Raw genomic sequence first — 15,010 nt, forward strand, 5'->3', positions numbered from 1 at the left:
ATGGCTGTTTAATATAGTTTATTGTTTGATCACTATTTACGTACCTTGCCCCAACACAATAAAAAGAATTATCAACCCACAGAGAAAAAAAAGTACATTAGTGGACACCAGGAGTTTTATGAATGTTTAACAGGTACAGAGTTTCCTTTTGGGGTCATAAAAGTATGTTGGAACTAAATAGATGATGGTTGCACAATTCTGTGAATGTACTAAATGCCAATGAACTGTTCACTTTAAGTGGTTAACTTGTTATGTGAATTTTACCTCAACTGAAAAAGAATGATCTATTAAAATATTTTGGTTAATAATAAGAGGAAAGGTTCTAAAATATTAGTGAGCAGTAAAAAAGTAGCTTATATGATTATATGTAGCACAATGCCAAACCTTAAAAGCAAAAATTTTTATGCTTTTAATATTTGGATACATAAACAGGATGTATATCTGTACTTCAGAATAAATGTTCTTTTTGGTTTATATTTTCTGTATCTCCTAGGTCATATATTTCTTTTATTATAAGAACAAATACATTATAAGTTTGGTATGTAACTGATTTAAAAGTTTTCAAATAATAAAATGGTTTTAGTAAATTCAAATATATCAACAATTATAGTAAATGTGAATTCTCTTAACACATTAATTAGAAGACAAAGATTGTCAGAATGGGGGAAAATAGCCTAACTATATGCTATCTATAAGAAACTCCAAATATAATGATATAGGAAGGTTAAAAGGGTCAAACAGGAAGTCAAGGGAAATTAGAAAATACTTTGAACTGAATGAAAATACAGTATCTCAAAATTATGGTATGCAACTATAAGCAGTATTCCGAGGGAAATTTATAGTTGTTATAGACTAAATATTTGTATCTTCCCTTCCCCACAAATTCTTACTTTGAAATATTCATATAATACCAAATATAAGGGTATTTTGAAGTTGAGTCTTCAAGAGGTGATTAGGTCATGAGGGTAGAGCCCGCATGAGTAGGATTAGCATCTTTATTTTGAAAGATCCCAGAGAGGATACAGGGCTTCCCTGGTGGCTCAGACAGTAAAAGAATCTACCTGCAATGTGGGGGATCAGGGTTCAATCCCTGGGTCGGCAAGATCCCCTGGAGAAGGAAATGGTTACCCACTCCAGTATTCCTGCCTGGAGAATTCCGTGGACAGAGAAGCCTGGCGAGCTACAGTCCTTGGGGTCACAGAGTCGGACACGACTGAGCGACTAACATACACAAAGAGGACACAGTGAAAAGAAGGCTGTATCATGAAGTAGGAACCAGACCTTGCCAGACACTGAATCTGTCGGCACCTCTATCTTAGGCTTGCTTCCCAGCCTCCAGAAATGTAAGAAATAAATTTCGGTTGTTTAGAAGCCACCCAGTCTTGAGCTTTCATCTTAAGACATTACAAAAAGAGTAAAGATAAACACAAGTCAAGCAAAAGGAGGGAAATATTAAAAGAACAGAAACCTATGCAACTGAAAACAAAAGAATAGAGAAAAATCAATGAAACCAAAAGCTGTTTTCTTTAAATTATCAAATTCTTTAAAATTACCAAGATTATCAAAGAAAAAAAGACAGGAGACACAAAATATACAGAATGAGAGAGGATTATCACTACATGCACAGAAAGCATTAAAATGATTTAATAAAGAATAGTATAAACAATTCTACACAACATAAATCCAACAATTCAGTGAAAAGGACTAATTCCTTGGAATTACCCAAAGTCATCCAAGATGAAGGATAACCTGAACAGATTTATAATTACAAAAATAAACTGAGTTAGTAATTTTAAACCTTCAAAAAAGATCCCTCCAGGCCCAGAATGTTTCACTAGCAAATTTTCAAGAAGATGACCACCAATTCTGTATAATTTGCTACACGGGGAAAAAAAAACTGGTACAAATATCAGTTTATATAGCTGCAGGCCCCTAGCCACACGTAGCTATTGAGTAGCTGAAATGCAGCTAGAGCCACATGTTGAAACTGTAATATTTTGGCTATACTGAGTTAAGTAAATAAAATGTATTATTATTAAGTGTTCCTTAAACTCTTAGTAAGACTTAGGTCAGATAAGGTCTGCTTTCCTAATCACTTCTGACTTCTAACTATAAGACAACTGTGAAACTAAAGGACAAAACTGAAGTGGCTACAAAGCAAAGCCTGATGCACTCTAGAATTCAATTACTTTCAAGATGATCTCAAAACCAAGTATAAGCAAAATCCTTAGAAGCTGTAAGAGGAAACTGGAAGGGCACTGACCACTACAAAGCAAAACCTAGAGGCTCAAAGCACTCATTTGAATGAAACAATAGAAGCAACAGTTAGAACTGGATATAGAACAACAGACTTGTTCAAAACTGGGAAAGGAGTACATCAAGGCTATATTTTGTCACTTTGTTTATTCAACTTACAGAGTACATTGTGTGAAATGCTAGGCTCGATAAAGCACAAGCTGGAATCAAGATTGCCAGGAGAAATATCAATAACCTCAGATACGCAATGAGGGAGACCTGGGTTTGATCTCTGAGTTGGGAAGATTCCCTGGAGAAGGGAAAGGCTACACACTCCAGTATTCTAGCCTGGAGAATTCCATGGTCTGTATAGTCCATGGGGTCACAAAGAGTCAGACACAACGGAGCAACTTTCACTTTCAGATATGCAGATGACACCACCCTTATGGCAGAAAGCCAAGAGGAATCAAAGAGTCTCTTGATTAAAGGTGAAAGAGGAGAATGAAAAAGCTGACTTAAAACTCAACATTCAAAAAATGAAGATCATGGCATCCAGTCCCATCACTTCATGGCAAATAGATGGGGAAACAATGGAAACAGTGACAGACTTTATTTTCTTGGGCTCCAAAATCACTGTGGACGGTGACTGCAGTCCTAAGATTAAAAAAGATGCTTGCTCCTTGGAAGAAAGGCAATGACAAACCTAGACAGTATATTAAAAAGCAGAGAGATCACTTTGCCTGCAAAGGTCCATATAGTCAAAGCTATGGTTTTTCCAGTAGTCGTGAATGGATGTGAGAGGGGGACTACAAAGAAAGCTGAGCACTGAAGAATTGATGCTTCTGAACTGTAGTGTTGGAGAAGACTCTTGGGAGTCCCTTGGACAGCAAGGAGATCAAATCAGTTAATCCTAAAGGAAATCAACCCTGAATATTCATTGAAAGGACTGATGCTGAAGCTGAAGCTCCAATACTTTGGCCACCTGATGTGAAGAGCCAACTCACTGGAAAAGACCTTAGTGCTAGGAAAGATTGAGGGCAGGAGGTGAAGGGGACAACAGAGGATGAGACAGTTGGATGGTATCACCGACTCAATGGACATAGTTTAAGCAAACCCTGGGAGATACTGAAGGACAAGGAAGCCTGGAGTGCTGCAGTCCGTGGGGTCTCAAAGAGTTAGACACAACTGAGCTACTGAACGACAACAAAGCACTCCTACCTTGGAGCGAAATGTCCAATAGGGACATTCTCTTTGTAAAGAAAGGAAACTATAAGCTGTTTAAAGTAAAAGGGAAGACAAATTAAGTATTTTTTAAAGGGAGATTTTTTTTTTCAAGGTAAAGATTACAGAATGAACTAATTTCTAAGTGATATGTATCTCTGTCATTCCAAGGAAAAACTCATTAGAGCACTGTGTGGCTAGTCAAACCATCATGAAAAGAACAGAATGGAATTTGCTTTTCAATCATGAGAAACGCTGGACTGGAAGAAACACAAGATGGAATCAAGATTGCTGGGAGAAATATCAATAACCTCAGATATGCAGATGACACCACCCTTATGGCAGAAAGTAAAGAGGAACTCAAAAGCCTCTTGATGAAAGTGAAAGTGGAGAGTGAAAAAGCTGGCTTAAAGCTCAACATTCAGAAAATGAAGATCAAGGCATCTGGTCCCATCACTTCATGGGAAAAAGATGGGGAAACAGTGGAAACAGTGTCAGACTTTAGTTTTTTGGGCTCCAAAATCACTGCAGATGGTGATTGCAGCCATGAAATTAAAAGACGCTTACTCCTTGGAAGGAAAGTTATGACCAACCTAGACAGCATATTCAAAAGCAGAGACATTACTTTGCCAACAAAGGTCCATCTAGTCAAGGCTATGGTTTTTCCAGTGGTCATGTATGGATGTGAGAGTTGGACTGTGAAGAAGGCTGAGTGCCAAAGAATTGATGGTTTTGAACTGTGGTGTTGGAGAAGACTCTTGAGAGTCCCTTGGACTGCAAGGAGATCCAACCAGTCCATTCTGAAGGAGATCAGCCCTGGGATTTCTTTGGAAGGAACGAAGCTAAAGCTGAAACTCCAGTACTTTGGACACCTCATGCGAAGAGTTACTCATTGGAAAAGACTCTGATGCTGGGAGGGATTGGGGGCAGGAGGAGAAGGGGACGACAGAGGATGAGATGGCTGGATGGAATCCCTGACTGGATGGACCTGAGTCTGAGTGAACTCCGGGAGTTGATGATGGACAGGGAGGCCTGGCATGCTGCGATTCATGGAGTCGCAGAGTCGGACATGACTGAGTGACTGAACTGAACTGAAGAAGATACCCTCTTCAAATATTCCTACCTTTAACTACAAGACTAATAGGGGGTTAAAAATAAAAAAGTGTATCATGAGCCATAATTAAGGAATATAAACTGCATCACAGAAATTAAGATATCAGATAAAGTTAAAAGCCCTATCCTTCAATTATTTTAGATCCTAATCACCAGTCTGCTTAAAAAAAAAAACAAAAACCCACATATTTTTCAGTAGTTACATAGATCCCCAGTTTCAGTTTTGCTCTCTGCAAGCTGAGTTACCTGAAGCCAACCTCAATCTGAAAATACTAAGTGGAAAAGTCCAGAAATACACAACCTGTAAGTTTTAAACTGCACACCATTTCTAAGTGGCATGAGGAAACCTCACGCCTTCCTGCCCCATCCCACCCAGAACCCTCAGCCATCAGCACTGCTTGCTCTGGACATCCAACCACTCACACCATCACAGCTTGATGATCCAGGATCCCCCAAAGCAAATGGTCCCCTCGTAGGCCTTTTATCATCTCACATCATCACAAGAAGGGCGAGTACAAACAGTAAGATACTGCGGGGCAGGGGGGGAGGAGGAAGACCATACTCAGGTAACTCTTATCACAGCATATTGCTGTAATTGATCTATTTTATTATTATTATTAATTTCTTATTGTACCTAACTTATGAACTTTATCACAGGTATGTACGTATAGGAAAAAAATATATACACGGGGTCAGCACTATCCATGGTTTCAGGCATCCACTGGGAGGTCTTGAAATACATCCCTCAAAGTGGGTAGAGGGGATGAGGCTATCATACTGATAAATTAGGTACTCAGCATAATTTGAACAAGAAGCAACTACGTTTGCATCCTTATTTTTAAGAGATATGCTCTGGTCTGATTCAGAAGCAAGTGTACATAATGACACTTATTAAAAATTCCCAGCACACAACAATTCAGTAAAAATTACTCATCTGAAACAATTTCTGCATATATATAAACATTTTTTTGTGATGGAGAAATGTACATATCTCCTCCACTGTAAGTCTTACTTGTTGCCTCATTTTTAATGTTTCCAAAACCAATATGACCAAATATGTTCATTTACTATAATGGCTCTTCCCTTCTCTTTCCAAGAAAAGTAGTCATTAAACCAATGATACATATTAAAATTATGTAAGAATCAAAGAAGTGCAGGAAGTTTTATGAGTATATGTTTTACTAGGATAAGGATATACTCTCTAACTAAACACTTTTTAAAACTAGAGTCAGTCTCAGCTATAGCCCTTACCAATGCATACACACAAAAAAGTTAAGGATTATGTTTTTTTAAAAAAGCAAATTATGCCGAAGTTTTTACTTCTTAAATGGTCAGTGGTTTTGGGATTATTTTCTTTTTAACAATAAGTATAACAATAAATATAACTAAATATATTTGTTTTTTTAAATGAACTGTCAATCCCCAAACTTTGAATCCCTGGAACCTAACATTCCAGATCAAAGATGTTTCTACTATGAAGGGCTCTGGCTCCTGTAAGAAAAAGAGATGCTGCCTTTAAATTATATTTTTGCTCCTCTACCAAATCCTTATAGTTAAAACATTTGACAATTCATACCTAGACGTGCAAATATCTTATTTACTACATTTTAAAGATATAGCCCTGTTTCATCTCATCTCTCGATTTTCCATACTTCATAGAGGTTCAGGACCCACATGTCCACATTTTAGAGACTAATCTTCACAATGCCTTTGACTCCTGGACACAACACCCAACAGTAACGACCACTTGGTGTCAGCACAACAAAGCGGCTCATACGAACCAGGGGCTTCTCTGAAGCTGAAACAGGCCATCACCTTTCATTTTTTACATTTTTAATTGAAGGATAACGGCTTGACAACATCATGCTGGTTTCTGCCATACAACAACGAAAATCAACCATAAGTGTATATATATTCATATATTCCCTTCTTTCCACTCCCCAACCCATCACCTTTGAAACTTAATATAGGCCTTAGAATGTAAAGATATTTAAGGATTTCGGATCTCATTTACAAATTGAAATGTCCCTTCTGAAAACATTTCCCATACAAATCACAATCAGCTTAGGCTACCATTTCTTTTATCGGAAAAGAAATATGTTTCATGACTACTCATATTTCTGATACTGAAGGGATCTAGAAATTAGAATTGAAACAGAGAGCATCTATTGAGGATAGTCCAGAAGTAAATGAAACAGGCTTTCTGAGTGCAACATAAAAGAGAGACATTCTAAAGGTGGGGTCAATAAGTAAAAGGGAAGAGAACTGGTAATTAGTGCAAAGTAGGACAGCATCCATATATTAATAGAAGACACCGGTGTAGAGTATAGAGGAAGTCTACGAAACCAGAACTTCTTTTATAACATGATCAGTTAAAACGCTGGAGAAGAATGAGGAGTGGCAAATCCTGCACTACCTGGTTAAGATGGACATTCTGTAAACTGGAGAAACTGGGAGATATTACAAAGGTTTTAAACAAATGGTGTGCTTACACAGGGGCACCCATCAAGCTTCCTAACCTGTGGGTCTATATTATGTATTATGATTTGGGAGCTTAATAAGAGAAGTTCCATTTTTAACCTCTGAGAAAACTAAATGAATAATGTTTAAGTATTTTGTCTACATGTGAATTGTCCCTAAAAACCTGTGTGAAGCCTTTAGTACGAAGAGTTATTTCAAGTGGGAGAAACCTTCATTAGCACTTGATCACCAGAGTATCACATGACAACAGTGCCTACTTTACAACTAAAACCACTCTGTTTTAGAAGGAACCATCAAGGGCAGGGGTACAGCTCTCTTGTGGAACTCTGAAAGAGGGTGCTCCATTAGGAAGAGGGGAGGCATGTTTGTATCAAGGCTAAAATGGGGACGAGCACTCATGCTCCTTTGCTGCTGCTGCTAAGTCGCTTCAGTCGTGTCCAACTCTGTGTCACCCCATAGACGGCAGCCCACCAGGCTCCCCTGTCCCTGGGATTCTCCAGGCAAGAACACTGGAGTGGGCTGCCATTTCCTTCTCCAATGTGTGAAAGTGAAAAGTGAAAGTGGAGTCCTCAGTCGTATCTGACCCTCAGTGACCCCATGGACTGCAGCCTACCAGGCTCCTCCGTCCATGGGATTTTCAAGGCAAGAGTACTGGAGTGGGGTGCCATAGCCTTCTCCCTCACGCTCCTTACTCCTTTCCAAGAGTCCAAAGTGTCCCACTGACAAGCATGAGCTCCTTGGGAAACACTTCCTACCTAAGAGTCACCCTGCTGATCTCAGTCTAACTCTCATTTCGCTCACTCTGGAAATGGAGAGAACTTGAGGACCATTTACCCCAGTCTCACTAAACTCTGCCAAGTTCCAACACCTAGGAGCCAAAGTTTTCCTGTGAACCCTGTATGTCCAATGGCAAAAAAAATCATAAAACTACTTCAGATGATTTATAGCTATAATTTACAGCTAATTCATAACTTTTACCAAAACAAATCATTGCTTATCTCTGGTCTTCAGTTTCCCCACCCATAAAGTACAGCTAATACTTCCCTAAGACAATTTATACGAAAAAGCCCAATACAATGCCCAACGTAAAGTAGGCATTAGATAACAGGTTGCTTTTATCTAAGAAGCAAAAGTCTGTAGGAAGAAGATAAAATATTTGGGCCTGAAAATAAATCTGCCAAGAATCAAATACTTAGTGGTACTCAATCAAGGGAGTCAGAAATGTGTGCAGGGAGTCAGAAATGTGTGCAGTGAGTCAGAAATGTGTGCAGGGAGTTAGAAATGTATGCAGTGAGAGAGGAGGGGTGGCTGTCAAGACGAACATGGGGAGCTACAGGTATTTACTCAGAGAGGGACATAGACGCCTCACATAATGAAGAACTGTCCAGACAACAAGCCAACAGCACAATCCTGCTGAGAGACTGAAACAGTACAACCATTCTAAAGTGAAAAAAGACCCACTCTGTAAACTGTTAAATATAAGCAAAAGGTCCTTTTAGGAAGAGAAATGAGTTCAAACAACATAAGTATTACTACAAATATAAGGAGAATGGATTCTTTCTAGAAAAGACCATCTAAAGACAACAGAAAAGACCACCCAACCAAAAACAAGCAAACAAATAAGCTTTGTTCTTAAAACAGAAAGATGAGGCAAAGAGAAGTTACCTAACTTATACAAGTTTGTGCCCAGGAAACATGGTCCTACATTCCAAACTCCTAGCACTACACTAACCTCAGTGCACTAGCAAGTTAAGAGTGAGCAGAAAACCTGAAAGGCCAATCATGCCAAGGTGAACACGGCAGCTTGTTTTTTCCCCACGAGGCCACAGCTGCGGCTTTATGCACATTATGTATATTTCACTTTCTGTCATTTAGCAGTTCTGCTATCATTATGTGTTTTATAATTAACAGTAAAAGGAATTCACTGGAATATGGTAGCTTGTAAATGGAATTAAATTCTTTATTAGACTAGATGACCAGTTTGCAAACTCTTCTCCCCACAGCAATGGAGATTATCTCAGAAAGCAGGTGACATAGGCCAAGGAGGCTCCCAATTTTAAAAAGTCAGTTTCATTTTTATCTTTTCTTTTTTGGAGGAGGCATTCACATACATTTATCAAGGAAAAGATTCCACTGATTAAGAAAAATGCTTGAAAACCATGGATTCAGATGAATTATTAAGATCCCATGAAGGTATAAGATTTCAAAGTCCTGAAAAACAACTCACAGACTATACAACCAAGAAAGGCTTTCCATTTTTTACTGCCTTCAGAGCTAATATATTTACACTCTACCTACTTACAGAATTTGGGAGGGATGTTATAAGTATAAATTTTAATGTCCCATTTAGTGATAATTATTTTTAATTTAACATTAACACACACACATACAAAATAAGACTAGAGCTCTCAAACAAGGGAGAACACTAGGAAGCAGTATCTCTGCATCAAAGAAATTTTTTTTAAAAAGTCATGTATGTTATCTTCCTCCTCCCTTAAAAACACTGACATGCATTTAAAAATTTATTGAGCAGCCACTCTCCAATGGGCTCAGCTTTTTCAAGATATACAAAGATACACAAGACATGTATCATCTTAAGTTTTAAAAGTGATATTAGACATTCACCAAATTAACTGGGCAGAAAGAGGTACAGTGACAAAGAAAAGCAAAGGAGGGAGAGGGAAGCTTATAGGGAAACGGAGCTCAGCATGGGGAAACGACTTCTGCCTATGCAAGCAGGAAGACTCTCAGGAGCGGCGGCCTGAAGACAGAGTCCAAAAAGGAAGAGACACTCTCTCTGCATGCTGACTGTAACATGACTGTTACATGATGCCGACTCTTTAGCCAACAGTTTACTGTTTAGTAGGAGAAAAGGATAAATAAACAAACACCTAAAACACGATATGTTTCAAGCGTGTGCGTAACATACGAACTTCCTTGGGGTGGTGGGGAGAGTAGGAAGAGCGGAAGAGGGAAGGAGGAAAGGTGACTTCACCAGGGCCCTGAGGATGAGCAGGGGTTTGTCGTAAGGAAAAAGGCATTTCAGGCAACAGGAACAGCACAAGCAAGGGCATGGAGAAGAGGAACCATGTGGTGCCTCTGGGGACTGGATGCGTGAGTCAAGAGGCGACAGGATGAAAGCGAAATGAGGCCAGACCAGATGGTGAGGAGCTTTATGCCCGATGCCAAGGAACTTGGCTCTATTACAGAAGGCACAAAGGTTTTCAGAAGGGAATGATTTCACAAAAGATGACACTATGAGACACACTTTCTAATGTTTTTTTTCAGGCAGAAAAATATTTCAAGTTTCCACTGGCTGCAAAAATACATACGAGAAAATTAATTCCAGGACTTCTTGAAATAACTCCAAAGGTCCCACTGGCTATGAGTCCAGATAAGAGCTCCCTGAGGACAGGAGCGATTTGTATTTATTTTTCTCTGGGTCTCTAGGACATGGGATATAGAGAAACAAATAGGAATTGGTGTGTGATTAAGGATGATAAGACAGAACAAAAGATGACTCAAGCCTCTGGCCTGATCATCTGAGTTGGGTTCCCATAAGAAGAATAAGTTTTGCCTAGGAGATGTTAAAATTCAAAACTCTACAAAACATCCAGGGGTTCTGTCTGTCCATAAGCACTTCAATAAAGGTTTGAAGCTCCAGAGAGTCTGCACCACAGACATGACTTTGAGCACTGCCGTATATGCTGTACTGGTGACAGCTGAAGCCATCTGGGTGGATGAGGTCACTGAGCAGGAACAGCACCCAGTTCACAATCTAATACAGGCATACCTTGGAGATAAAGCTGCTTCGATTCCAGACCACTGCAATACAGTGAATATTGCCATAAAGTGAGTCACATGAATTTTTTTGTTTCCCAGTACAAATAAATGTTATGGACAAAAATGAAGTCTGCTGCACTGACTTCCTTTCATGAACAGTTTCTCTACAGCACGAAAGGCTGTTTTGACAGCATTTTCCCCACAGTAGGACTTCTTTCAAAATTGGGACTCAGACCCTGCCATTGCTTTATCAACTAAGTTTATGTAATATTCTAAATTCTTTCAACAACCTCCACAGCACCTTCACCAGGAGTAGATTCTATCTCAGAAATTGCTTTCTTTCTTCATCCGTAAGACGTAACTCCTTACCAGTTCAAGTTGTATGCTGAGCTTAGATATTTAGTCATATCTTTAAGCTCCCCTTCTGGTACTCTTGTCATACCTACTACACCTACAGTTACTTCCTCCAGTGAATTCTTAAACCCCTCCAAAGTCATCGATGAATCGACTTCTTCCAAAATCTTGATCACGTTGATACTTCGACCTCCCATGAATCACAAATATTCTTAATCTTTTCCAGAAGGATTTACTTTACCCAGGTGCATCAGAGGATTCACTATCTACGGCAACTACAGACTCACAAAATGTATTTATTAAAGGATAAAACTTGAAAGTAGAAATGATTCCTTGATCTATGACTACACAATGGATAGTGTGTTAGTAGACACGAAAATCTCCTACATTTCCCTTGGAGCTCTTGGGTGACCAGGATCACTGTCAATCAGCAGTAATATTTTGAAAGGAATCCTTTTCTCTGAGCAGTAAAAGTCTTAACAGTAGGCTTGAAATATTCAGTGAACCATGTTGTAAACAGATGTACTATCATCCAGGCTTTGCTGTCTCATTTACAGAGCAGAAGTGGGATAGATTTAGCATAATTTTTAAGGATCTTAGGGTTTCAGAATGGTAAATGAACACTGGCTTCAACATAAAGCCCCCAGATGCCTTAGCCTCTAGCAAGAAAGCCTGTCCTTTGAAGCCAGGCACTGCTGTTTCCTCCTTAGCTATGAAAGTCTGAGATGGTATCTTCTAACAATATTAGTATTTTGTCTACACTGCTGTTTAGGGCAGCCACCTTGGTGAATAACCTTAGCTAGATCTTCTGGAAAACTTCCTGCAACTTCTACATCAGCTCTCGTTCCCTCACCTTGCATTTTTATGTTATGGAGATCACTTCCCTCCTTAAACTTCAAGAACTAACCTCTGCTAGATTTAGCCTTTTCTTCTGCAACTCTCTCACCTCTCAGTCTTTACAGAGTTGAAAAGAGTTAGGGCCTTGCTCTGGATTAGGTTTTAGCTTAAGGGAATGTTGTGGCTGATTTCATCTTCTATCCAGACCACTCAAACGTTCTCCACGTCAGCAAGAAGGCTATGTTCCTTTCACTGGAGTAGCACTTTTCCTTTCCTTGAAGGACTTTTTCTTTGCTTTCAAAACTTAGCTGTTTGGTGAAAGCGACCTAGCTTTTATTTGGTCTCATCTTTTGATATGCCTTCCTCACTAAGCTTAATAATTTCTAGCTTTTGATTTAAAGTGGGAAATATGTGACTCTTCCTTTCACTTAAAACACTTAGAGGCCATTGAAGGGTTATCACTCAATTTAATTTCAACATTGTTTTATCTCAGGGAATACGGAGGCCCAAGGAGAAGGGAGAGAGATGGGGGAATGGCTGGTTGGTGGTCAAAACACATGCATTTACCAATTAAGTTCACAGTCTTATGTGGGTACAGCTCATGTCACCCCAAAAGTTATAATAGAAACAACATAGATTGCTCATTACAGATCACCATAACAAATATAATAAAAATGAGAAAGTCTGAAATATTGGTAGAATTACCAAAATGTGACACAGAAACGCAAAGTGAACAAATGCTGTTGAAAAAATGGCGCCAGCAGCAGATATGCTCAACAAAAGGCTGTCACAAATCTTCAATTTGTAAAAAACAGAATTATCTATAAAGCACAATCAAGTGAACAGCAATAAATCAAGGTATGCCTGTAGTCCCAGGGCAAAGATGAGGCTAGACAGAGAAAGAACATTCAGAGGAAAAACTAGAAAGGGATCATGTGTGACTAAGAAGGTAGACATTTCAGAAACCATTCAGAGTTTGGAGCCAAATGGTCAGTTAGTGTGAAGACTGGAAAGGAGCTACTGAATTTGGAAACTCGGTAGTTGTTAATCAACATTATCGAAGTGGGTATAGGATTGACTGGGTTGAAGAGTAAGGGATATGGAAATAAGAGACAATGGATGGAAATCACGCTGTCCACAAAGTGTGGCAATAAAGAGAAGGAGTGAGAGGTTTTAGTATCTTGACAGGTCATCAGAGACATAGGCACATTTTGTGCATTATATCTTTCTTTAATACAACTTGTCTCTAGAGACTGTGAGAACAAAACTGCCTTCAGTATTCTTAGAGCACCTACTAGATTATATTATAAAAACAGCAGCGCTACTAAGTCATTGTTTAGACTGCAAGATATATCTCATACACTTCACTAAATGTTAACTAAATTCCAGCGTGAAGAGAACACTTGACTGAATCAATTAGTCATTAAATTCAAATCATTTACCAGCATGGGGCTGGAAAAGAGACCACACCCTGCTACATAATTTGACAAGCTCTGTGAGCAGTGCTGGGGAAGCTGAGAAGTTACCTTAACCCCTTCGCCCCTGGGCTGCACAGGGACATACTCACCTCCATAGTAGAGTCCTGTAGCAGTGCACATCCGCCACTGTCCCTGATACATTCCTGCTCTGCTGGGGCTGCACATCTGGACGCTGACATCTGCAATCTCTTGGGGCTCTAGCGATCTCACCATCACCATGTTCACATGTCCAAACTGGTCTCCCCCGACATATTTAAGACAAACCCCTGGAGGCCAGGCCTCTGCCCCTGAGTTCAAGCAAAAGAAAAAAATGTTAGGCAATCAGTGGTCCTATGCTGGGTGCAGTTTATTACAAAACTGTAGAAGATGCCTCTTGGTCTCTCACACATACATAAACCTACCCATACTCTTGAGCTATACACTGATTAGAGAGAATCAGAGTCGACAACCTCTGACCAATGGTCTATCCCTAAGAGAAAGCACACACGGCAAAAGCAAGGCGGTTTCTCAAGAAGTAGTGTTTTGGGGGCCCAGGGAAGGCTACGCATCACACTAACCTGTAGAACCTAGGAATGAAGTCTGAAAGGAGCCATGGAAACGAAGCTCAGCCCCACATCTCTGGAGGACTGCTTTCTTCTCTACTAAGAAACACGACCATTTGCACTTTAACTTTTGAACTGACATTCAAAGTAAAAATATGCCTGACTGTCCCCAGTTTTTCCGTTGAGGAAAGAGGATGAAACTCATGAAGAGTAATTTCTGTATTACTTTCATTTTAAAACTACTTTTTCCCTGCTTTTTCTTCTGGAGTCCCTAACAATGAAAAGATTGAGGGTCAAAAGACTGCAAATAAAGACAGAGGAGTCAAGTGAAAGCTTCATTTTCAGGGGCAAACAGTAGTGGGGAAAGTATGAACAGCAGGCCCTGATAACAGTACAGTGACCCATGGTCTCAGGGGTGGTGACACCAGCCAGAGGTGCTTGTAGAAAGAACAGGAACGGCAAGACAGAGAAATAGCTTTGGCAAGAATGCCTTGTCCGCCTTTGGAGGTGGCAAAGGTCCTATTTGGTTCCCACTCCTGTGCACCTATATTCATGTAACTAACTCACATGAGAAATCAATACACTGACTTCTGACCGGTCACAGGTAGCCACATACAGTGACTAGATTTGATACTTTCTGTGAAGTCTCTCTGACACACTCCTTTTTACTATACACAGAAACCTCTCTGTATCTTTTTTACATTCATTATAAACATAAATCACTATGAAAAGCTGGGCACGGCAAGACTCTCAGCATGTTGAAAACTCATCTAACAGTACTCTAGGATTCCTCAGTCCCTTGTTCTTGAAGTGCCAGGCCAGTTTAGAGACTTGATGGCTTACTACTCAAAAAAGGGAGAACCAGACAAGAAAAGCAACCAACACTCTACTGCTGAGATCTCAGCCTCATGAATGGTACCTGCTGTGGCTCATGCTATTTAGGGTAGCAGATGGAGCAGGGGTTGC

General features: G+C 39.6%; 1 protein-coding gene across 3 annotated transcripts in view; it reads right to left on the reverse strand.

Moving 5' to 3' along the window:
- ILRUN (inflammation and lipid regulator with UBA-like and NBR1-like domains) overlaps positions 1-15,010 on the reverse strand; it is a 106,082-nt gene that overhangs the window by 45,615 nt on the left and 45,457 nt on the right. For 2 of the 3 annotated variants that reach the window (XM_061397966.1, XM_061397967.1), the window contains exon 3: positions 13,592-13,789. The exons of the other annotated variant lie outside the window; for it this stretch is intronic. In XM_061397966.1, the coding sequence (XP_061253950.1) occupies positions 13,592-13,789 (198 nt within the window). The remainder of the gene's footprint in view (positions 1-13,591; positions 13,790-15,010) is intronic. 3 annotated transcript variants of the gene reach the window in all.

This window comes from Bos javanicus, chromosome 23 (genome assembly GCF_032452875.1).
Source record: "Bos javanicus breed banteng chromosome 23, ARS-OSU_banteng_1.0, whole genome shotgun sequence".
In the NCBI taxonomy this organism is placed as follows: domain Eukaryota; kingdom Metazoa; phylum Chordata; class Mammalia; order Artiodactyla; family Bovidae; genus Bos; species Bos javanicus.